Source organism: Sorex fumeus, unplaced genomic scaffold (assembly GCF_029834395.1).
Source record: "Sorex fumeus unplaced genomic scaffold, SorFum_2.1 ptg000265l, whole genome shotgun sequence".
In the NCBI taxonomy this organism is placed as follows: Eukaryota; Metazoa; Chordata; class Mammalia; order Eulipotyphla; family Soricidae; genus Sorex; species Sorex fumeus.
The window spans coordinates 26,230,380-26,254,613 of NW_026606322.1; the positions used below are offsets into that span (position 1 = coordinate 26,230,380).

Sequence of the window (24,234 nt, forward strand, 5' to 3'; positions counted from 1 at the left end):
GAATCACACAGACTGCAAACCACAGGGTTTCATAGAGTGGGGAACACCAGCAACCCACAGCCAAGACGCCGCTCGCATTTTTTTTTTGAATCTTTAACAATTTGAATATTTGTTTTCGCAAAGGTACTTCCCCCCCCCCCCCCAACCCATGGGCTCAGGGAGTTCCAGAGGTGTGGAGGGAGGCAAAAAAGAAAGAAAGAGAGATGTTGGGGCATGGATGGGGGGTGGGGGAGGTAGGGGGGCGTAAGACAGGCTAGCCTAGTGACCAATATTGGTTTTTGCTCTGAAGGTTCAAGGAATCTTGGACACCCCCTCTACCTTCGGCTGAGGGTACGTTTGCAGAAGGAAGCGATGGCCTCAGAGAGCTTATTTGAGTCATTTCCTTCATACCCACAGTGCTTCATGCGAGGTGAGTACATGCTGGTTTTTTTTATATATATATATACCTACTTGTGCTCGGCTTTGCACAGAATCAGATGGCAACTCGTGGTAACTGGGCGCAGGGAGCCCCTGCTGGTTCCCTGTGTGTTTTTGGGGTGGGGGCAGGAGGAATTCAAGCTCACAGGCATATGGTTACAAGGCTATTGGATTACTTATTCCTCGGCAGCAGCAGCTTCTCAACCGTGTTTTAATAAACCTGCGGGTGTGTGGCTGAAGGGCTTTGCCACCGCCGGTAAACGTGGTCTGATTCAGAGGCAGCAGGGGACGGGGTGGGGGGTGGGAATCACTTCCACGGAGACCCCCTGGAGTTTGGGGGAGCTTGTAAGTTTTTTTGTTGATTACTTCTTGCCCAGAAAGACAGCAGCGGAGTGTGTGCTGGGTGGCCCGAGGGCCAGCATGCCCTGGCGGTTAGTGAACAGGCACATGCCCACCAGGATGGGTCCGCTTTGTGGCAGAGGCAGACTCCTAGATTGACATGAGATCCGCCCCAGGGACTGGAGGGACAGAGGGGCCCTCATTTGTCTCCCGAAGACTCGAGTCTGTACAGAAGCTGCGGGGGATGACTTGGTGAGAGCTAAGCCACCAGGACGGGGTCAGGTTGTGTGACCGCTGGGAGCCTCATGCAAAGAGGCAGCCTTTCAAAGGGGATAACGCGAGCGAGTTGTCACAGCCAGCAGTGTCTCTGGCAGAGAGCAAGAAGAAGTTTCCTTACAGCGAGCGCTGTCAGAGCTGGAGGCATTGGCTCGCGTGCTCCTGCAAGGAGCAGGGGGTGTGGAAGGGCTGGCTGGATGCTGGGGACCGACCCGGCCTTTGAAATGAGCAAACCTGGAAGCGAGCTGGTTGGGGGTGGGGGGGCTCTGTGTGTGCGTTTGCTGGCGCGCATTGTGTATCTTTGGTGGGAAGAGAGGGCCGGGCTTAAACAAACAGAAATAATGGCAGAAAAATGTCAGGAAGGCACGGCCGGGTGTTGGGACACGCACTTTGACCAAGACTTGCAAACAACTGTGGCCGATGGTTTGGCAGCCCTGAGCCGGAGTGGGATTGGGTGGGCTGGGGGAGGAGGGAGATGGTGAATGTTCTGGCTACAGGCTCTCTCGCACACACACCCAAATAGTATCTGTGACTCATTATTTGTTCCTACCGCCAAGCGAGCAGGGGAATGCAGAACGCTGCCAACCACTTGGTCACAACAGACACTATTGTGGATGCCACGAGCCTCCGTGGCTGTGGGTCTTTGCCATTCCAACAGTCAGCCAAGCCGAATGCATGCACGCACATGGGTACACACACATGTGCGTGCGTGTGAGTGTGTGTGTGGGGTGGGGGGAGGGTGGTGGTGCTTCGGACAGATTTTCAGTGAAGAAAAAGAAGACATGAGACAATTCAATACCCCCAAAATGAGAGGGTTTCCCAGTGTCGCTTTCCTGGCAACTGAGGGAAGGTTCATTTGTGCCGTTGAATCATGATGTGTGAGTCACACACCCACGCACGAAGGCCCGGCCTCCTATGGCCAGCACTGACCGGCTACCCCCTCACTGCTACATTTCCTCTGGGCCGCCAACCAGCAAAGGAAGCAATATTTGTCAAATAACAGCAAAAAAAAAAAAAAAGGTCTTCCTGTCCTGACTCCTTTCAATAACCCTCCGAATGTTGATTGTTTCCTCCTTCATCAACTCAGGAAATTGGAAAACACTCTCCTGGGACGTGGATTGGATTTCAGAGTGTGTTGCCAGGTCTTCCTTACTAGCCAGCCAGTCAGTACAGGGAGGAAACCCAGTAACCCAGTAATAGGACAATCTTGGTCCCCCAGTACAGCCCCTCAAGGTATCCCAGGGAGCCACCTGGAGTCCCTAGGTGAGAACAGAGGACAGTAGGCTTCCAAGGGAGAGGACACCCAATCCAGACTCAGAGTCATAGGGAAAGGTGTACTAAGTCCTTCTTTTGGTAGAACAACAGAGGCCTTTGCAGAATCTCAAACTCAGATAGATTATTGGGGTTTAATGATAGACAGTCAAAATGGCATCTTGACGGTTTCTGGGCTAGTTTTGTCTGGGGACTATGTGTCCAACTGGAAATATTCAGACTAACCATCCACACAGCTCCCTGGAACTGGAGAAGGGGAAGAAAGGCTTGGCCTTGCCTGTCCCATAGGCCTTGCCTAAAAGATCTATCCCTAGGGCTGGAGCTATAGCACAGCAGGTAGAGCGTTTGCCTTGCACATGGTCGACCCGGGTTCGATTCCCAGCATCCCACATGGTTCCCCAAGCACTGCTAGGAGTAATTCCTGAGTGCATGAGCCAGGAGTAACCCCTGTGCATTGCTGGGTGTGACCCAAAAAGAGAGAAAGAAAAAAATGTTAAATATTTAATATATATATAATAAAATAAAAATAAAAAATCTATCCCCGTGGCTTGACCATGGCTGTGGGCAGAATTTGGCACCATTTCTTACTACCTGTGATTGACCTGCAGTACGTGCTCCCGCCTCCACCTCAGCTGTGAGCTAGAGGGGAACCCTTGGGTTCTCTTTCTGGCATGGTGCTTTATCAGGCCTTAGCTTCTCCCAGAAGAAAACCCATCCCTCACTTCTGGGGAAAGCGTCATGTGGACAGAGGGGGAGAGAAGGGGGAAAGAGAGTGATCGGACCCAGTCAATTCTTGCTGCCTTCACTGCAAGAGGCAGGCGCAGGCAGGAAAGACTGGCATGCAAAACGAGTGTGGTCTACCACAACAGGCTCTGGGCTGTCTACCCTAGCATGCTAAGCACTCCCTTCATCAATGGAGGCACATAAGATAAGATGTGATTGAAATTCTCGGGAATCATCCGCCCTTGAGATTCACGTAGAAACCAACCTTCTCTTCCCTCCGAAGATACCCAGCATCGAGCAAAGAGCAGAAAAGCGGTGGTACAGACATGTTTGTGCATAATGCTTTGGGTTGGCTGGTTCTTAGAAGTGGCTTAGTGGTCTATGCAAAAGCCTGAGTGCTAACATGCCTCCGCTTCCTAGAACCACAGGTGAAAATCTCAGCTGGGTTGGCGCTGGCGGCATCTCCTCTAGGGCCTCTCTCAGAAGGAATCGCAGCCCCAAGACTGAGTGTCTGAGTGTAGAAGGGTGCTATCTGGGCTATCTGGGTACCTGAGTGTTACTGATTTAGAGGAGGGGGGCATGTGTATGTAACAGAGATGTGAAGAATCTCCTGGCTCCATTGAAGCCTTCTGATCATGCAAGGGCATAGAGCAAACTCAATCTTGAACACAGTACACAGTACATAATCTGAATTGTTTTTCTGGAACTGCCGTAGCAGACCATGAGAGCCTGGTGATTTTCAGCACAGAAATGTGTGGTCTCATGATGCAGAAAGTGAGAAGCCTCAGGAGAGAGAACTGGTGTAGATTTGAAAAAAAAAATGGGGAGGGGTAGGTTTGGCTAATTTGTTGAGGGCTACGTGGTGCAAGGAAGGCTCATGTCATTTGAGGCATCTCTTCTTAGAGATGACTGCTCTCTTCCTGTGTGCTCAAGAAGCCTTTGCTTTGCATATGTCCCACCCGCCCTTCCTGTAAAGACACCAGCCTCACTGTAGTCAGGCCCACCCAGGGACCTTAGTTGTCCTTCACACCCACTAGATAGAGCCCCCTTATCCAAATGTGGCCACATCCTGACATCTTAGAAGCTATCACTTTTGGGGGGGGACACAGTTCTGTGTTTGTACTTGTGTCTATAAACGAACTCCCTGAGTCCCTAAAGAGACTGTCACTTTTCTTACCTGAGTTTCTTGATGTTGAAGAATCAGACCCAAGTTCCCCCGCTGGGTGCGATGGTGCATTGAATCTCAGGCTGCCCACACATTCTGAAACTGAGAAAAAAAAATTTTTTTTAAAGGAGGTGTTAACAATCTCTCAGCTCCGAATCATGCCCTTTGCCATTTCATCCTTGGCACGCAAAGAACCTTTTTGAAAATGACAACATGATTTCAAAATGCTTGAGTTTTGAAGGCGCCAAAGAGCCGTCTCCCCTCCAAGTCACCTGTCCTGGGCGTGGGGGCGGGGGGGGGGGGTGGTGGTTGCTGGAATTCTGAACCTTCACACACACACACACACACACACACACACACACACACCTACACCTGCTCACAGTTGTGTGGGGGCCCCCAGCACAGCCAGGAGCAGAAGCGTCTTCACAAAGAACAGCTCGCCCCAGATCTACATGGTCATAAGACTCTGATTGCACTGGGAAGCAAGTGCAGAGCCAGAAAATTTCCTCTCTTTTTGTCCAGTGAATTGAAGAATGTCACCCACAAAACATTCGTCCTTTCCCTTGGGAAACAGGTCGACTCTGATGGCTGGACACGATGTCAGCACACAGAGACTGCAGTTAGGAAACCCTGGCCTAGCTGCCTCCAGTCCTGGGGAGAGAGCCCAGAGTTGATGCTGTTGGTGAAAGGCAGTGAGGGGTGATATGATTGTGGACCCCCAAATCCCAGACCCAAAGCACTGTGGTGGTATTAGAGCGGTTCTACTTTTTTATCTCATTCTGGTTTGAGGCAACAAATTGCATGAGACTGCTTCTCTAAGTCTGAATTTCCTCATCTCTAAAGCCAGGGAGGGTCAAATCAAATCATCCGTGCCTTCAAGTTGGCCCAGAGGCCCTGAGATGCTCCCTGGAGAAATAGGCAAAAGGCTTGAGGAAGAAAGTAGGAGAGGGCTTACCCAGAGGGGGTAGAGGAGGTTCCCGGAGCAGGTACAGACAAGGCAAAAGAGGAGCAGCACCTCCAGGTAGGACAAATGGCCTGAAAATGTCTCATGGCTTGTGTTGGAGGTTGAGAGGCCACTGAAGGCAGTGCTTAGGGGCTATCTGTCACTATGCTCGAGTGACCCCTAGTGGTGCTGAGGGGACCCTATGAGGTGCCAGGGATTGGAACCAGGGTCATGGCTAAAGCAGTCACAGGCAAGGCAAGTGCTTTACCTCTTGTACTGTCTCTCCAGTCCCCACATGGCTTTCCAGTATTCTGTTATTTGTTCCCTGCTTCTAAATACCTGTAAAGAAAACCAAACAGTACCGGAGGTCTACCACAAGTGTGTGTGTGTATGTGTGTGTGTGTGTGTGTGTGTGTGTGTGTGTGTGTGGTAGAAGGTAGGTAAGATAGAGAAGGGACCAGTATGACAATAACAGTTGGAAATGATCCTCTGGATAAGAAATGATGTTCAACGTAGGTAAAGGGACATACATGACAACCTTTCAGTATCTGTATTGCAAACCACAATGCCCAAAAGAAAAGAAAGAGAGAGAGAGAGAGAGAGAGAGAGAGAGAAGTGAAATGCCTGCCATAGAGACAGGCTTGGGGTGGGGTGGGGTGATGGGAGGGAAACTGGGAACACTGGTTCTGGGAAATGTGCACTGGTGGAGGGACGGGTGCTGGAACATTGTATGACTGAAACCTAATCATGAACAGCTTTGTGAGGGACTATCTCATATTGATTCAAAAAAGAAAGAAAGAAAGAGAGAGAGAGATAACCAAACAAGAGTCAAGCCCTTTATGTAATGCATCAAATTCGACTTTTGAATATTAAAACCAATAGGGCCATGTTGTAACACATCTTTACAGATGTTTCTCCGTGTTGGAAACCCTGGTGTGGCATTATTTTCCTGCAGGTTCTTCTCACTAGGAGGTCCACTAAACCCTCCCCCATGCTCTACTTGGGGTATAAGTGAGGGCCAGTGAAGGTATTTCTGAGAGCCTTATCCGAGCCTTTACCTGGAGGACAGCTCCAACAAAGGTGGCCAGGATCTCTGGCTTGCTGAGCTGGAGGTGGGTTCAGTCACCCATCCAGGGAGTTAAGCATATTCTCAGTTTCCCAGGTAACTTGCTGGTGACCTAAATGAGTCATTCATTGTCTGTCTCACTAACGTTTTGCAAAGGAGACTGAGAATGTTCTAGACACGCTTGCCTCCCATCTACTAAGTTCCTGTTTGAAATCTTTGAAGGCATCAGAAAGAGGTGCCATCAAACCCCCACCCCACCCCCACGTCAAATAGTTTATCGATGTGCAGCAAGTAATTTTTGCTGTTATTTTCCGATGGGAGATTGGTATCGCACCACTTTGCACACATGATAAGCTTTTTTTTCGTATGCTCTCAAATTAATAAAACCTAAAACCACTTTCCCTGAACTCTGTTTCCTTGAGCACTCCTTTTCCTCTCCTGGGAACAATTCTCAGCTTTATTTTCACCTTTCCGTTGAGTATTATAAGCTTTGAGCATTGGGTTTTACTTGGCCGACTAATATCACCCCAACATGACAACTACGATAGTCTCAAATTGAGTGGAAGGAGCAGTCAAGAGTTTTGCAAAACATGAATATAATCAGGGAGATCTTTACAAGAATGGTTGGATACAAAACAGTATTGGGAAACTCCCATGATGGGTGGGGAAAGGAGATAGAATCCACCTGTGGCAGAAGTGTAGAGGCACCTTCTCCCCTTTCTGAAGTTCTCTCTCTCTCTCTTTCTCTCTCTCGCTCTCTTTCTCTCTCTCTCTTCCTCTTTCTCTTTACTCCACTAATTACACTGAAAGATGCCAGAGATGGGAAATAGAGGACTAGAATGGAGACATGACACTAACATTTAAAGGAAGAAAAAGATGACCTACTTGTTTAATACATGGTTAGATAACATGGTTACAATAGTGTTAATGGTTGTGGTCTTGATGCACACAGTTAGCACCAGCCAGGTGCCCAAGACCCCCACTCCAGCACTTCCCTTATGTCAGCTCTTGTCAGCCTCTTCCTTCATGCCCACTTTTCCCTCCTCTGGTTGGTAATTAGTTTTGGAATCCAAGCTCAAGGGTTTGTCATCATTCAGTCCTGTTTCATTCCTTATGCTGTCTCTATATTCCACCAATGAATAAGATCATCCAGTATCTGTTCTTGTTCCTGTGACTTGATTTTAACAACAGTTAACAACAATGTCCTCCAGTTTTGAGAGAGAGCGAGCGAGTGAGGGAGAGAGACAGAGAGACAGAGAAAAGGAGAGTGTCTTCCATAGAGCCATAGAGGTAGGCTGAGGGTAGGGGGTTTGAGTGACTCTGGAGTCATTGCTGGTGCCAGTGACTGAAACCCAATCATGAACAACATTGTAACTGCATCTCACAGTCACTTGATTTAAAAACCAACCAAACAAACAAACAAAAAAAATGTCATCTAGTACCATCCATGTTGCAGAGAACAGCAAGATTTTATTTTATATTTTAGAGCTGCATAGTATTCCACTGTGCATCAAGACTACCATTTCTTTATCAAAAGGACCTGTTTTTTTCTAGTTTTCTTTTGTATTATTTATTTATTTATTTTATTTTTTAATGAATCACCATAAGATAGTTACAGACTTACAAACTTTCGTGATTATGTTTCAGTCATACAATGATCGAGTACCCATCCCTCCACCAGTGCCCATTCTCCACTACCAATGTTCCCAGTAACCCTCCACCACCACTCTGTCCTCCTGCCCCCTGCATCTGTGGCAGGCACATTCTCTCTCTGTCTCTCTCTCTCTCTGTCTCTTTCTCTCTCTCTCTCTCTCTCTCTCTCTCCTTTTGGATATTATGGTTTGCAATACATGTAGTAAGTGGTCATCATGTTTGATATATAATCTACTTTCAGCACGCATCTCCCATCCCGAGCATACCCTCCAACCATCATTCACTTAGTGTTCCCTTCTCCTTCCCAGATGGAAAGGACCTGTTCTAATAGGAAGCTGTTCAGCCAAGATCTGTCCGTGAGAACTTGGAAAGAAAGGAAAACCTGCCTCCAGTGGCTTGAGCAAGGAATAAATCTGGCCCTGAGACAGGTGGTTAACAAGGAAGCTGCTTGGTGATGGGGCCAGGATGTGTCTGTGTTCTGCTTTCACAATGCCAGAACTGTGGCTAGATGCCCAGCACCCCAGCTCTCGCCAGGCAGAAAGCAGGTGGGATGCCTCGTCTAGTGGGGCTCCCTCACTCAGTTTAGGAAAAGAAAGCCCACTCTGCATGCTTGTCCCTAAGTAGCTCCCAAACTCTCATCAACTCTCTGGTCGATTGACAGCGACTTGTCCATTTGTTGCCAATAAAGCAGGGCACAGGCAAAGGCAGGCTGGGCAAGCCTGGTGCTGCTCTGGGTCTGGCAACTTAACCCCAGCCCAAGCCAACTGTGGTTTCCCATGACATGTGGAATTGCTGCCTTCCCTCATCTATGGTGCTTTGAAACTACAGCTGACCCTTAAACAACACAGGCCTGGATCACCCGGGACCACTTACATGCAGAGTTTCTTGCAAACAGACGACATACACTTATAGGATTCATAAATACAGTTCGGGGATTCTGATGTGTTTCTCTCTTCCTTGAGATTCTCCTTGTTAGCCTTTTCTTTTCTCCAACTGACCGTGTTGGAGACTATAGCCAACATGCAGCATATGGGATCGTGCTCTGCTTATGTTCTCTACGAGACACGTGGTCAAGAATAAGCTGTCAGAGGCTCGGTGTGAGAGGAGGCAGAAGTCAGAGCAGACTTGAGACTGAGCTGATGACAGAGGGTGTGGGGGACGAGGTCCTTCAACCCTGCCTAGATAGATCAAAGGTCAATGGTATAAACAGAGAAACTGAGTTTTCCAATAATTGGAAGTGGTGGATGGATCTTGAGGGTGTGAGAGAAAGAATATTGTGAAGCATGAAACAGTGATAGTCATTCTTAATTTACTGAGCGCAAAACAGAGAGGAGGTGTCACACCTGTCTTTGGTGGCAGAGCTCAGAGTTGCACTTAATTCTAACTGAGACTCTCCTTTATTCACAAAGATCCGAGTAAGAAACTCACACCTGGAGACTGGGCTGACATCTCTACCAGTAACTGAAAACAGTTTTTTTTTTCTTCCCACAGTTGAATTTTCAAAAACCCCACCCCCCCTAAAAATTTTTTAAGAGAATTCCCTTCTGCAGAAATTTTTAGGGGAAACTTTCTCGCTGCTTACCCTTACATTTGCTAAAAGATATTTTTATCTTTGCGAGAAACTTGACGACCCAGATAATGGTCTTCCGTCTAAGAGATAGAACATATATTCATACTGAGTATTTGCACAAGTTACAGATTATTTTTGCTTCATAATTACTGGTCCCATAACTTCCTGAGTCTAGATGCAAATTTTTCTTCCTCTGGGTCAATGTTTCACTGGGGGTGGGGGGGGAGAAATAAAACAACTTTATTTGTGTTTTCCTGAAATAAGAAATCATGTAAATATTTCCTTCTGTTTGGCGAGCTGCAAGATTATAGTTCATGTAAAGAATCATTGTTTTCTATATGACACTGTCTTCCTACTCCATGGAACCCACATGTAAAATGTCCCCAAATATAAAGTATAAAACAGAAATCTGAAAGTGGGTTAGTGGGTTTGCTCAACAACTCGGCACATTCCAAGACTGATGCCTCTTTGTATAAACTTAAGGTCTGTGTTAAATGGTATCTGAGTCAAGGTCTGAATTTGCCTGATCTTGTAACCATGTCCATCAGGAGAGAGAAGTAAGCAGAATTTTCCAAAGCTTTGACATTGCCTTCCTTACCTAAAGACCATTGTTATGACTTTTCTTTTTGAAATCCTCAAATCCTCATTGAAAACTGTGATAGCTAAAAAGAACCATTCCGGACTTCTGATAAGAATGAAGTAACAAGACATGAACGATAAACCCAACAAAGCCAGGAGCAGTGCAGGCCTGTTCATCTCTACATCTCTGAAAGAGCTAATTGTGTTCCATTCAGTCCTTAAGTTCTGAGCATGCTTGCAAGAGTGCCCGACATATTTTATTTTTTTGTTGAATCACCGTAAGATAGAGCATTACACATTTGTTCATGATTGAGTTTCAATCGTACGATGTTCCGACACCCATCCCTCCACCAATGACATCTTTTAGTAGATGCTATTTTTTAAAAATCTACAAAATATTGCAGTTGTCTGCTGGTCAGAGGAGCACGAGAAATGGAGCTAGAGAGGGGGCTTGCACGCCGAACACAGGGGTCTCTGTGGTCTGATGTGTGAGTTTTCAAGGTCACCCATACCAGAAGTGTTCTCCCAACCTGCCATGTATGAGCAATTTATTATTCTTTTCCTTTTTCTAAGAAATTTTACAAAGTATGTTTGGCCTTCTGTGTTTATCCTTTTAAACCCTCAATATCGGCAAAAGAGAACGTGGATGAACTGAAATTTAGAGGTTCAGGTGACATTTTTTCCCCAGGAGCAGTTTGAAAGCCGGCCCCTGTTTGCTGCTCTTCATTACATAGTTTCTGTAGTTTCTGTTGGACTTTAAACTCTGCATCCCACCCCACTCCCACTGCACCATCTGTAGGCTGCATTTGGGCCACCCCACCACCTCAACAACAATCATAGCTGAACTTGACCCCATCCCACTTTGAAGACAAAGTTTATAAAATCTGAAACTGTATATGTCTTCAACTCACGCCAGGGTCTGGAGGACTACAGAGAAAATATATATATATATATTTCCTTTCCCCTCTCGGAGAGCCCGGCAAGCTACCGAGAGTATTCGATATGCCAAACACAGTAACAACAAAGTCTCCAATGGAGATGTTACTGGGCCCGCTCGAGCAAATCGACGATCAATGGGAGGGCCTTTACCTTTCCCTTTCCCTTGGGAGTTTCCTCTCTTATATCAGCCCTGAAAAATGACCTGCTCTGCATGGGAAGGGGTAAAAATGAAATTTATCGGTAGGTGCAGGTATGAGCAGAAATTCAGGCTGCTGTTTTTTCATAGTAAACCTAGTGATTGTAAAGATCAGAATGGTTCACACCCCAAACTCCTGGAGGAGAGGGAAAATGATTAAACCACCATAAACAAATCTTGGGGACTGTACAGGCTGGGAGGAGTCATTTATAGAAAGAGGTACAGAAGCCAACAATGGAAATTCTGTTCCGCTGCCAATCATCCTTCATTGCACTTCATAATTTTTTTTAAAGCTATGCTTCCCTTTCAGCTGTGTCTCTAACAGAGAGATAATTGTATCAGAGGCAAAAGAATAAATTTCAATAACAAATGAACTATATATGTATGAACTATGAGACCTTGTTCTGTCTGATGCTTTCAAAGTTATATGCATTTCCATATAATCCAGCATATGTACATATATATTTTTATATAGTTTCAGTTGATGTCGGAAAACTATGTCTCTTATGTATACAAGTATATTTTATACATCAGACATATACATTAGATTGAAACGTGTACAAAAAGTTGCTTTGTATGTAATATACAAACACATTTATGTATAATGTTCACATGTAAGAATGCATGTTCATATGCACATTTCCTGTTTTGCCATTTTTTTCACTATCTTTTTTCCTGAGGGCTGGAGCGATAGCACAGTGGTAGGGCGTTTGCCTTGCATGCAGCCAACATGGCCGACCCGAGTTCGATTCCTCCGCCCCTCTCGGAGAGCCCGGCAAGCTACTGAGAGCATCTCACCCGCACGGCAGAGCCTGGGAAGGCCCCGGTGACGTATTCGATATGCCAGACACAGTAACAACAAAGTCTACAATGGAGATGTTACTGGGCCCGCTCGGGCAAAATCAACGAACAATGGGAGGGCCTTTACCTTTACCTTTTTTCCTGAGTAATGGTATGATCTCAGCCTTCTCAGGCTGGGTCCAGAGTCCTTCACTTGTTCATGGTCTCACATCTGGTCAGTGCCGAGTTAAAACCAGCACCAAACTCTGCGAGGCTCCTGGCCCCTGGAGTTCTGCAGACACCATTCTTTAGAGGTCAATTCCATTGTAAGTGTAAATAATTAGCATAATTATTCCAATACTCTTTAACTGCCCCTTGATTGGTCAGATGTGCTGCCCCTTACAGGCTAAATCCCTCTCAGTGTGTGGAGAATAATTTACAAGGTGCCTGGGTGTAGCAAAAATACTCCCAACTCCCTGTCTCTCTCTCAGAGCCTCAGCACCTGGAGCTGGACTCGCTGTTCCCATAGACAACAGGACTGTTACCTAGGTTTGAGGCCGATGAAATCTAAAAGTTGGCCAAATCCAGTATGAACACATTTATGCAGGGAAACAAGACTGGTGGGTTCTATGACTGCCAGCCTCCAGCCCAGAAAGGACCTTGGTGAAGTGGTTCCCTGTCTTTCTATAAAGTTTGAACCCAGACCCCAGTTGTGGTCAGGGATGTTGATTCTCAAAACATTTCTGAAAACTTGTACTCTTAGAAGAGAAAACAAAGAACTTATGGGCAGTCCCTTCCCGCAGTTTCTTCCAACACCCTCACCTTTGCCCTCGCTCCTAGATTTCTCTGACCCCTTCTGCCAACCCTCTCTCCATTTTCATCACTCCTGCCTCTCCTCCTTCCCATCCTTCCCTACTCTCTCACTCGATTGCTCTTGCGGACTCTCTCTCTCCTCCTCTTTCCCAAATATGCACACACACAATTTTGAAAAAGCAGTTTTCAAAATTCGCATGCTTTAGACGTCATACTGAATCTTCTTCACATAATGTACTAAATTCAACGAAGCATTTTTCGGATGGAGTGAAAACTAATAAATGTCAGGACAGTAATTTCTAAATTTTCCCAAAAAATTATTCTTCAATTTTTAAAATGTTATCACTATGATTTATAAAACTGATAAAACAGTTTCAGGCAGTCAGTGTTCCAATCCAAACTTACCACCAGTATCCATGCCTCTCCACCAGTTAAGCAAGTTTCCCTTCCTTTTTTCCACCTCACCTTCCTAACGAAATAATTTTTAAAAATTTACTTGCTATAGTTCAGGTCACATGTTCACATGGGCATTGACTTGCATTTTTGATGGACATAACATAAGGATTTTGGTCAAGGGTCTTGGAGGTAACTATACACAGCCAAACTATGATCATGCTTTCATAGGTAAAAGCTACAAAACATGTTCACAAATTTTTGCACAATCATTTTTTAACTGATATACCAGTATCATATATAATTGTGGAATGTACATTATACAACACATTTCAGAAACAGAAATTAAAGTAAAAGTGAAAATGGAAGCTGTACTTTTTTTTTCCTTCCCCTCCCTTAAATACCTCAACTTGATGGAGAAAACCTTCAGATACCTGTGAATGTCTTGTTTTACTAACTCGTACTCAAATTCTGCCAGGAAAACTTTGATCCATCTGCTGGAGGCTTAGATCAATGTGCAAGTACAAACGGCATTGCAGAAAGATCTTAAGATCTTCATCCTTGTGTCACTTTCCACAAATTTTGTAGGGAGACCAGGAGAACAAACTGTCCAGTGGGGAATCATAAAGTCCCCAGTTGATTGTTTCCCACCAACATTTATTGCTTGTGTGAACTTGAGCCATTTACCTAGAGGTGTGAATACCAGGTTTTTATTTTGCAAAGCAGGTACTTCGTTCCTGCTTTGGATAGTTGTCTTTTTTTAAAATTTTATTTTTTATTCAATTTAGAAAAAAAGCAGCAACTATTGATATAATTCTAAGATTAAAATTGATTGGAAACAAAGTTTCAATATTAATATCAAGATATCTAGAAAATAAATTTATGTGAACATTGTTATATCTGATCATAGAGTTGGTAAGTCCTTGTCTAAGAATTTATTCAGCTTTTTGTTACTTCCAGAGGTGTCGTGCGGCTGCGTATGTGGCTGCATGGTACAGACACTCACAGATTATGGTCTGCGCCAGAGTCAACAAAGCAGCAGACGTGGGTGGTGGGTGGGGCTGCTGGGGCTTCTAGAAGTATGGTATACCCATCCAGGCTCTGAGGGGGAAAAGTACCAGAGTTCTCAGCCTGGGAGCCAGTACCTGAAATTATTTGGAGATGGGTATCTCTGCAGAGAATATCCTGAGACAGTGGAGTTGAGCCATTGGCGTAGCTGTACTGGTGGGAATGGGTGCTGCTTCTGGGGCCTTTGTTTTGCGGGTATTCAGCCCGCCTGCCTCTCATTGGTGCTCCAGGGTTTCCAGCAGTGGGGATCAGCATCTCCATAAGGTTTAGCTGCTTGGCATGCATCTCCTGGAAGAGTTAGTCGATATTCAGTGGAGCAGAGCTGGTGAGGCATCCACATGGAGCCAGACATGGATGACAGGCAGTACTGCTGGGGCTCTCTGGATGGATGTCTTGAAGAATGTATAGCCTGTGCATAAAGCTATGGATACCAAGTGAAAGTGACTAGGTCAATGGAAGCTCTACAAGCACTTGTTTAGATGCGTGGAATAGAGATTGGACAGGATCTCAACCTCAGCTAAGCCCAGATTCTCAGTCAGAAATCAAGTGTTTTTGTGGGTGAGAAATGAGGTCTCAGCAGAGCAGTGAGGAAGTGCATGATCTTGGTGCTAATGGCTAGGAGCTTAACTTATGAACATTCATACTGAACCCAATGACTGCTAGTATTTTCCGAGCATATACTTTGCACCAGTCCCCTGACCATGCTAAGCATTTTCTTGTGCAACTTCATGAAATTCTTTCCACAGATCTTGGAGTGGACACTCAACTTTCTAGTCCCACTTTATGGAGTGAAGTAAGGCATGCTGAGGTGGGTGACCTGCCTGAGAAAAAGAGGCCCTCTGGGAACCAAAAAGAGACAGTGGAGTTCAGAACCCACCATCTGCTCTTAGGAGGGAGACGCAGGTGGTCTCATTCTCTCGATTTGATCAACAGAGAGCTGAGTCTCAGGGGAATATAGCCTTGCTGAGGCCTCTAGACCACAGGTGACATTAGAGTCTTGGGATACTGAACCTCTGGTATCTTTAAGCTGGGGACCTGACCTCTCTCTCCTGGACTACTTACCTCAGTTTAAACACTTCTCATGGCCTGGCACCAAGTCCATCCTTTAAGAAGTCAAGGAGCCCTCTCAGACGCAAGCAGTCCCAATGCTGTGAGCACACTCGTGTTTCCAGCAAGGCATGTGCCCAAGGGATCACCTACGTTTATTTCAGTGACTGAGATAGACGTTCTCTCTGAGGCAACCAATTCAGTGGTGACAGCCCAAAGTGACCTCTGTCCCTCTATAAACAGGACTCTGTGAGCTGGCAGGTGGGATAAGGGGTAGAAGAAAGACAGAAAGTGAGAAAACAAGTAAGAAAGAGAAAGCAAGTGTGAGTGAGAGAGAGAAGTGAGAAAATGAGAATGAGAGAGAGCAAGTGAGAGTGAGAAAAGCTAGCGAGCAAGAGAGAGAGGAGATAGAGAGAAAGGGAGAGAGACTGATTCATTGCTGGCTGTCCTTGGAGAAGCAACTCAGGTCTGAAAAAACACAGGAGGAACAAAAGCAACCGATGCTGGCGTGGATGTGGCGAGAAAGGGACACTCCTTCACTGTTGGTGGGAATGTCCACTGGTTCAGCCCTTCTGGAAAACAGTATGGACGATTCTCAAAAAATTAGAAATTGAGCTCCCATTTGACCCAGCAATACCACTCCTGGGAATATATCCCAGAGAGGCAAAAATGTATAGTCGAAGTGACATCTGCACTTGTTTGTTCATTGCAGCACTCTTTACAATAGCCAGAAACTGGAAGAAACCTGAATGCCCAAGAACAGATGACTGGTTAAAGAAACTTTGGTACATCTACACAATGGAGTACTATGTAGCTCTTAGAAAAGATGAAGTCATGAAATTTACATACAAGTGGTACAATATGGAAAGTATCATGCTAAGCGAAATGAGTCAGAAAGAGAGGGATAGACATAGAAAGATTGCATTCATCTGGGGGATATAAAGTAACAAAGTATGAGATTAATACCCAAGAATAGCTGAGATCAGCACCAGGAGGATTACTCCATAACTTAGAGGCCAGCCGGGTATCCTAGAGGAAAGGGCAGTTCAGATAGAGAAGGGAGCACCAAATAAAGGATGTTTGGAGGATCCTCCCAGGAGGGGAGATGCATGTGGAAAGTAGACTATGGACTGAGCATGTTTGCCACTCAATGCCTCTTTTGCAGACCACAACACCCAAAAGGAGAGAGAGAATACAGGGGATTGCCCTGCCACAGAGACAGGGGGGATGGGGGGATGGGGGTGGGAGGGATATTATCCATGGTGGTGGAAAATGGGCACTGGTGGAGGGATGGGTATCTGATCATTGTATAATTGAAACCAAAGCACAAAAAATTGTAAATCTACAACTTTAAAAAAATAAAATAAAATAAAGGGGAAAAAAAAACAAAAAAAAAGAAAGAAAAAAAAAAGAAAAAACACAGGAGGTTAAGGCACTTGCCCTTGGAGAAGGCTCTGCTCCTTCCACTAACACCTAGCCCTTTTTTCAAGGAGGTGGGTTTGAGGATTTTTTGTTTTTGTCTCATAGTATTAGAGGCATCTCTCATCTGCTCATTCTGCAGCTAGTTGCCACAGAGTCAGAGACAAATTCTTCCCTCCCTCCTGGGGCTCTGCATGGCCAAGGCCAGAGCGATGACTTACACCCTTTCCCCCAGCCAGCTGCCAGGCTGGTGAGTCCCTGGCTTCCTAGCAAATGCAGGGAGCCCAATCAGCCTCTAATTGTTGCTATGCAAACGTCTTAATGGAAAGAAATTAAAAGGTGCTCAAGCTAATTATTCTCTGCAATAAAAAATAATCATCAACTAATACAGCTCCTTTGCAAAGGGGATTCTCTGTTAGTGGGAGGAGTCGCTTCACTTGCTCAGAGCCTGCAATTGAGGAAACTGTAAAAACTCACCGTGTGTCAACCTCGAGAGTATATATGTCAAATCCTTGCATCTCAAAAAACACTTTCTTCCTGCTCCCCAAGTCTGGTATCATCTGCATATACACCAACTCTGCTCTCTCACTCATTCTCTTTCTAGAAACCCCCATGAGGCATGGAGGCAAGGCTGGAATCCTCTCTGGGGACTGCTGACCCCCTGTCCACTGCCTCTCTCAGACTTTGCATTGTTTCTGCAACAGGCTTTTTATAACCACAGAAGTTTAGGATCTAGCAGGCTATTTGCATCCAAGGAGGCAGAGTTGTTTCAAATAGCCTCTTCTCTTGGGGCAGGAGCCAATAGGGTGCTTTTGCCTTGCATGTGGCTGAACCAGGTTCAATTTCCTGAACCACAAATGGTCCCCCAAGCCTTGCCAGGAGTGATTCCTGAGCTCAGAGCCAGGAGTAAGTTCTGAGACATCAACAATAAAAGACAGGAGAGAAAAAGGTGATCATATACTCTTCTGAACCGAGATGAGGTGGTTGAGAGGAAAAGAAAGCAGAATGACCCTTTGGTGACGTCAGTTGCCAGAGATTTGCATCAGCACTCCTGGAATCTGGACCCCATGACTTGGTCTCCATCAGGACATGCCACCAATTGCTAAAGAAAAGGAGGATTTGCCTCTCTCTGTAACATGAAATGTGTCCTTTTCACTGCTGTTGGGATGGATTCTGGGTAGCAAACATTGAGTTATATTGTTGCTTCATCATTTGGGAATGAAGGCCAGGATCAGTCAGTCTTCTAGTGCTCCTGATCTCTTCTCATCAGCTCTTAACCCCTCCCCTTGTTGGCAAGTAAGGAGGGATACAAAACAAAAGATGAATTAAAGAGGCAGACTGCGGATAGGGCTGAAAGGGAACCTAAGCACAGTGGGGCAGAGAGTTGGCACTAATGCCGGGAACGTTATATACCTAAAACCCAACTATGACTATGAATGACTTTGTGAAGCATGGAAACTTGTGAAAGGAAAGATTGTGTGTGTGTTTGGTATTGGTAACTTCTGGTGTAGGAATATTATTATTATTATTATTATTATTATTATTATTATTATTATTTTCTCAGTAGCTTGCCGGGCTCTCTGGCAATAGGTCTCATTTCCCTGACCCTGAAAGAACCTCCAGTCATTGGGAAAAGACGAGTAAGAAGAAACTGTTAAAATCTCAGGGCTAGGAGGAATAGAGAAGTTACTGGCACCCAGCTCGTGTAATTCGACCGTCAATGGGATGACAGTGATACAGTGATACAATGATATTATTATTTTAGAAAAAAGTTTTTAAAAAAGAAGCCCAGTGGCAAGGAAGATATCTTGTTGGTCAGGGCATATGCCCCACATGAACAGAGACCTGAGTTTGATCCCATCAATTCTTATTTATCCCCAAACCCCCACTCAAACACACACACACACACACACACACACACACACACACCAGCTGGTATGACCCAGGAGTTCCCCAACAACACTTTCTGAGCCTGAGCACAACCACATTGCTGAATTCAAGTTGCTTGATTTGTCCGATATTACGAGGCATTAGCCTCCAGATCCATTGAGCACTGCTCAAGAGGCTCTGTTTTACAAAAAAATAAATAGAAAGAAAGAAAACAGCCTCCTGTTTCTCATCTCTACAGTGGGAGGAGGATGTGCACTTGGAGGGGTGAGGTGTGAGCACTAATGTGACCCGCTAATCCACACAGCAAACATCTTGGCTTTAATTTTGGTGATACATTTCTCCTCTCTCCCTGCTATGCCTTTTTCCCCATTGGGTGACTTTCTTCTTGGTTTTTGCCTCTTTTCCTTGACATTATATTAGACTGACACAAACCAGACATAAAATGAACAGCACTTTTGTCCTCCTTGCAACTGCATTGGCATCGAATATCTCCTTGTGGGTTTGATCACTGTACTTTGCAGTACAAGGTTGATGTGGAGGAAGTAGGTCATAGGGACTCCCAGAATGGCACACAGCTCTGTGCCATCATCTTCAGATGCCATGTACCCTAGTGTAGAGAGTGTACTGAAGTTCCAGATCTCAAGGAAGAATACTTGAAGTTCACAATTTCCCCTCTTCTAACCTTCCAAAGAGAGGTCTCACTGTGGACAGTGAGTATCAGCTCATCCTTTGTTGCAGGGGACTGTCCTGTGTTTTGTGGGCAGTTAGCAGCATCTCTGGTCCCCACCCAATTGGAAGCCAGTAATACCCTCTCCCCAATTGTGTCAATCAATAATGCTTTCAGGCTTTGCCAGACGTTTGCTGAGGGACCTCTACTCCAAGGCAGTTCACTCTGAGGACCAGCTCAGGTTAGGAAGGAGTGGTGGGAATATTGGGACAAAAAGGATCAGGCTTAACAGGACGAGTTCCACTTAGGTCCCAAGTGTGTCAGTCTGGAAGTCCTGGGGGTGTCCCTCATGGGAATGTGACAAACACCACCTGCCTGGTCTAAGGACTTCTTTCTGTGCTTTAGGTTTTAATTGAGTGCCTGTGTGGAAAATAAATATTTGTGAGCCAGAGTTTAAAATGACAGAACTGAAATCCAGTCCAGGTCCTGTTGGGCAACTTCCACCACATGGAAGAGCAACAGTACAGATATCCTCTCTTCCTCTGCATCTGCTCAAAGAGATCTTCAGAAATCCCAACCATTTTTATTTCTCTCTCAAAAAAAAGGGGGGTTGTCGCTGTAGTGATAGTAAAGTTTGTGGTACACTTGTATTTCACACAGCTAATCCAGCTTCACATATGGTCCCTCAAGGCCCACCAGGAGTAACCCCTAAGCACAGAGCTAGGAGTAAGCCTTAAACACCCTGAATTTAAATTAAAAAATAAGAAATACCTTGTTTGGCAGCTGAGGAGAGTACAATGGGTAAGGCACTTGCCTTCCACATGACTTACCCAGTTTTGATCCCTAGCACCGCATAAGTTCCCACAACAGTTTCCGAGCACATATCCAGGAGTAAGCCCTAAGCACTAGCAGGTGTGGCCTCCAAAATTTTTGAAAATTAAAAACAAAGCTTATGGAGAGAGACAAAAGAAAAAAGCGCTTCCTTTAAAAGGGTAAAGTGCTTTCTTGCCTTACATTTGACTGACTTGGGTGCAATCCCTGGCATCACATGTGGTTCCCCCAATACCACCAGGAGTGATCCCTGAGCACAGAGCTAGGAGTAATCCCTAAGCACTGCCATATGCTGCCAACCCCTGAAAGAAAGAAAGAAAGAAAGAAAGAAAGAAAGAAAGAAAGAAAGGAAGGAAGGAGAGAGAGAGAAAGGAAGGAAGGAAGAAAGAAAGAATGAATTTTTAGGAAAATGAAAGTTTGGTAGATCACGCATGGCACACTTGTCATTCAGTTCTTGCCATTTTCAGGACGTTTCCAGAAGCTAAGTGTCCAAGGTGCTCTGCATAATTACTTTGTATCTCTCAGGTTAGGAGAAAACTGCCTGCATGTGAACTGGCTGAGAGGTGGCATTGCACATGTGTGTCCTGTATTTTGTCATTTGACTTGCAGCATCTATTCATCACCACAAAACACATCTGACAGTGCCAGAGTCCCTTAACACCTGCTTCCCCTCAGCCAGGTCTCTGCCCGTAGTCAGAGGTGCTCTAGTCAAGTTGGTCTTGTTTTATTTATTCCATTCAGAAAGGTTCCTGTTCTGTTTACTCCATTTCATCTATGCCAACACAAATGTATTCCATTCTCTCTTCTTTTGTTTTTTTGAATGGGCGGGGGGCAGAAGAGGAACTTCAACAATGCCCAGGGATTACTCCAGATTCTACACTCAGGGTTCACTTCTGGCAGTGCTGCGAGAACCATATGGGATACCAGGGATTGAACCCATGTTGGCTGCATGCAAGGCAAGAGTCCTACCTGTCGTACTATTGTGCCGGCCCCTCATTTGTTTTTTTACTGAATCACCAAGAGATACAGTTACAAACTTTCATGATTACATTTCAGTCATACAATGATTGTGCACCCATCCCTCTACAAGTGCACATTTTCCACCACCAACGTCCCCAGTATCCCTCCCGCCCCTCATTTTATCCTTTATACTTTCCCTTCATCTTGGCTGTCTCTTCTTATGAACTTTATTGGTTCAATCTTCTTTCTCCTTGATCTCATTCACACATTAGTGACCTCCTGTGAGAGCTTACCTTTCTCGTTATTTCCTCATTTTCTTCTCCATTCTTGCCATCTTGAAATAGCTTAAATCAGTGGTTCCTAATAGGAAAGAGAAGTTGATAGAGGAATGAGTTGTACTGCAACATCATGCCTGTCACTTCAAATTAAGAATTTGAAGTGATCACACCTGGCGATGGTTGGGGAGGGGGACACAGGAGAAGGACACAGGCACTTATTCTACACTATTCATACTGAATATCCTCCAAGGCCCAAGAAAGCTCTTCTCAACGAAGAAGTACCAGGTTCAAATGCAATCAAGTTGAAATTACCACCTGTTAATGTCTTCAGGAATATGGTTGCAGAGGTATATGTCTGCCCTTAGTTTCTTCTTGGTGTTTTGCTTTCTAGAAAACCCATACCTTACCCCTAAAATTAGAAAAGCAACTGTGTGTGTGTGTCTTCAGAGAACAAGTACTTGCTAAAATTGAAGGAGAACATAAAAAGGTCTTAGAAATTCTGGTAGCAGAAGATCTCCAAGAAGCTGAAGGACCTCCATGATTCTTCATGGTCCAGACTTCATGAAAGGCACCTTAATATTATAAACGGGGTACCTCATCTTTGGACGTAGAGGAGAGAGCTATCACCTGAAACAGATGGCCTGAAGACTATCAGGAGGACTGGTAATATCAGAGGAAAAGGAAGAAGACAGATAGAAGACAAGAGAATCCAGCAGAAGAAGTCAAAGCTTGAGATCACAGCGAGAGGCCCTGGTGAAAGGGGGAGATAAGGAGAAGGCAGGAATCATAGGAGCGGGATCAAGGGACACCACTGAGCTGGGAAGGAGGATGACCAGATAGCCAGCAGGGAAATGCCAAAAACTCAAGAGGCAAGAGATCCTTACAAAGGCTAAGGGCGAGCCAGGAAGTGCAGGGAGCATGAGTGGGCCTGTAGTGAAAACACTAGAAGCAAAGAACAGCTTAAAACACCAAGAAGCGTTTCTCCTGAAAAAAAAGACTTAAGCTAAGATGAAACTCGGAGATGGTGTCACCCACTGTGTGCCAGGATAGCCGTCCATTATCTTACTCCTCTGCCAGTGCCCTAGGAGTCAATATTACACTTGCTCTGAAAGTGAAAGAAAAGCTAGCATAGAGTTGATAGGACAACAGAAAGAAAGGTTGTGAAAGAGAACCAAGACTGTGTGACTAATCAACCTTGTTGAGTCCCAGGTAGAAAGGAACTCTCCTGATCACTTTCCGCTAGATCATGAATTGGACTTGGAGACCTTCCTTGTACACAATGCACCGATACTTTCTCCCACTTGAGTTTGGAGTTGAAATTTTTTGGTTGGTTTGTTGGGGGGGGGCACACTCAGCAGTGCTTAGAGCTGACTCCTGTCTCCATGCTCAGGGCTCACTCCTGGTGGTGCTCACGGGATCTTCTGTGATGTTGGCGATCAAACCAGGGTCAATTATGTGTAAAGCAAATAAATAAATGCCTTACCACTGTCCTAGCCTTCCAGCCCTGGAGTTGGATTTTTTTTTTGAACTGATCACTGATCAAATCAAGCACAGAAGGAGGGAGGGCAACTGGAGCAGAAGAGAAAAAAATCAGAGGCTAAGGCTGTAAAGCCAACCTGCATCATCGTTGCACAGATTCATCATTTAGAGCTCAAGGAGATGAGCTTGAACATAAATTAGACTTAACAAAAATAAATTTCCCGAGTCACAGCGCTGACAGAGGAGGAGCTGAGGCCAGCACCACCTTTTTCTCACTTCCTCTGGGCCTTTTACGACCATTTTACCAGACCCTAAAACCCCTCACCCTCCACTTCCCTTCCAGCTTCTTCCAGTCATAGAGCCAGGGTGTGCCTGGCTCAGCATTCCCTACACACAGGTTAGTCTGACCCAGCTGTATATTTTTCTGTAACTGATACGTGCCTGAGTCTGTGCTGGAAAACACCTGGGAACACCAAGATTACAGGTACTTCCCATCAGATAAAGGAGGGAGAAAAGTTCAAGCATCAGAAAGAGCCAAGAGGGGCTGGAGTCATAGCACAGCAGGTAGGGCGCTTGCCTTGCATGCGGATAACCTAAGTCTGATCCCCAAGCATCCCATATGGTCCCCCCAAGCACCGCCAGGAGTAATTCCTGAGTGCATGAGCCAGGAGTAACCCCTGAGCATCGCTGGGTGTAACCCAAAAAGAAAAAAAAAGCCAAGAAACTAAAAGAGAACTGAATAGCATCTCACAAATATAGGAACTGTCACAAAGCAGGACAGGAGCTAATGGCAGGAGAAGCTGCTCAGGAAGAAGGCCTTAGAAAGAAGAAGCGATTGTTTGGTACAGGGCTGGGGGTTGGGGTGCAATGGAGATGAACTGAATGAGGCAGCCGGAGGGGCTGATTCAGGCAGTGACGAAGTCCCTTCTATTCACTCACCAACATTCAAATCACATGGGAGGTGGATCTTTGCATTTTGAGTGGAAGAAAGGAAACACCAATGGCAGCAGAGCTCAGTGAATATTCTGGATTCTTTGCCAAGGAGTCAATCCTGGAAATGCAGAAGGACCATGCGGTCCATGGGATAAAATCCAGGCCTCCCATTTGCAAAGCATGCGCTGACTCTAGGGCCTGAAGTCAGATCTTGGAACTGGGTAGCAAGACTGGACTTCAACCTGCAGATCGGGGCCGTGGCTCAGTAGGACAGAAGAATCCCATGAAGTGTTGGTTAAAATGTAGATTCCCTGCACTAGAGAGATAGTACAGAGTCTGAGGGGCTTGTCTTACAAGCAGCCAATCAACCCCAGTGCCACTTCTGTGAGCAACACCAGGAATGACCCCTGAGCACAGAGCCAGGAGTACCACTGGGTGAGGCTCAAAATCCAAACTGCAGATTCCTGGAGCTGGAGTCTCTGGAAGAGGCCCCAGGGCCCACGGACATCTTAATACTCCTGGGATCCCAGGTGGTCTT

The 24,234-nt window shown here is 45.6% G+C and overlaps 1 protein-coding gene across 1 annotated transcript in view; it reads left to right on the plus strand.

The window, feature by feature from the left end:
• The first annotated feature begins 389 nt into the window (after positions 1-389).
• RUNX1 (RUNX family transcription factor 1) overlaps positions 390-24,234 on the plus strand; it is a 270,729-nt gene continuing 246,884 nt past the window's right edge. The window contains exon 1 of the mRNA XM_056109312.1: positions 390-409. Within this exon, the coding sequence (XP_055965287.1) occupies positions 403-409 (7 nt within the window). The 5' untranslated portion in view covers positions 390-402. The remainder of the gene's footprint in view (positions 410-24,234) is intronic.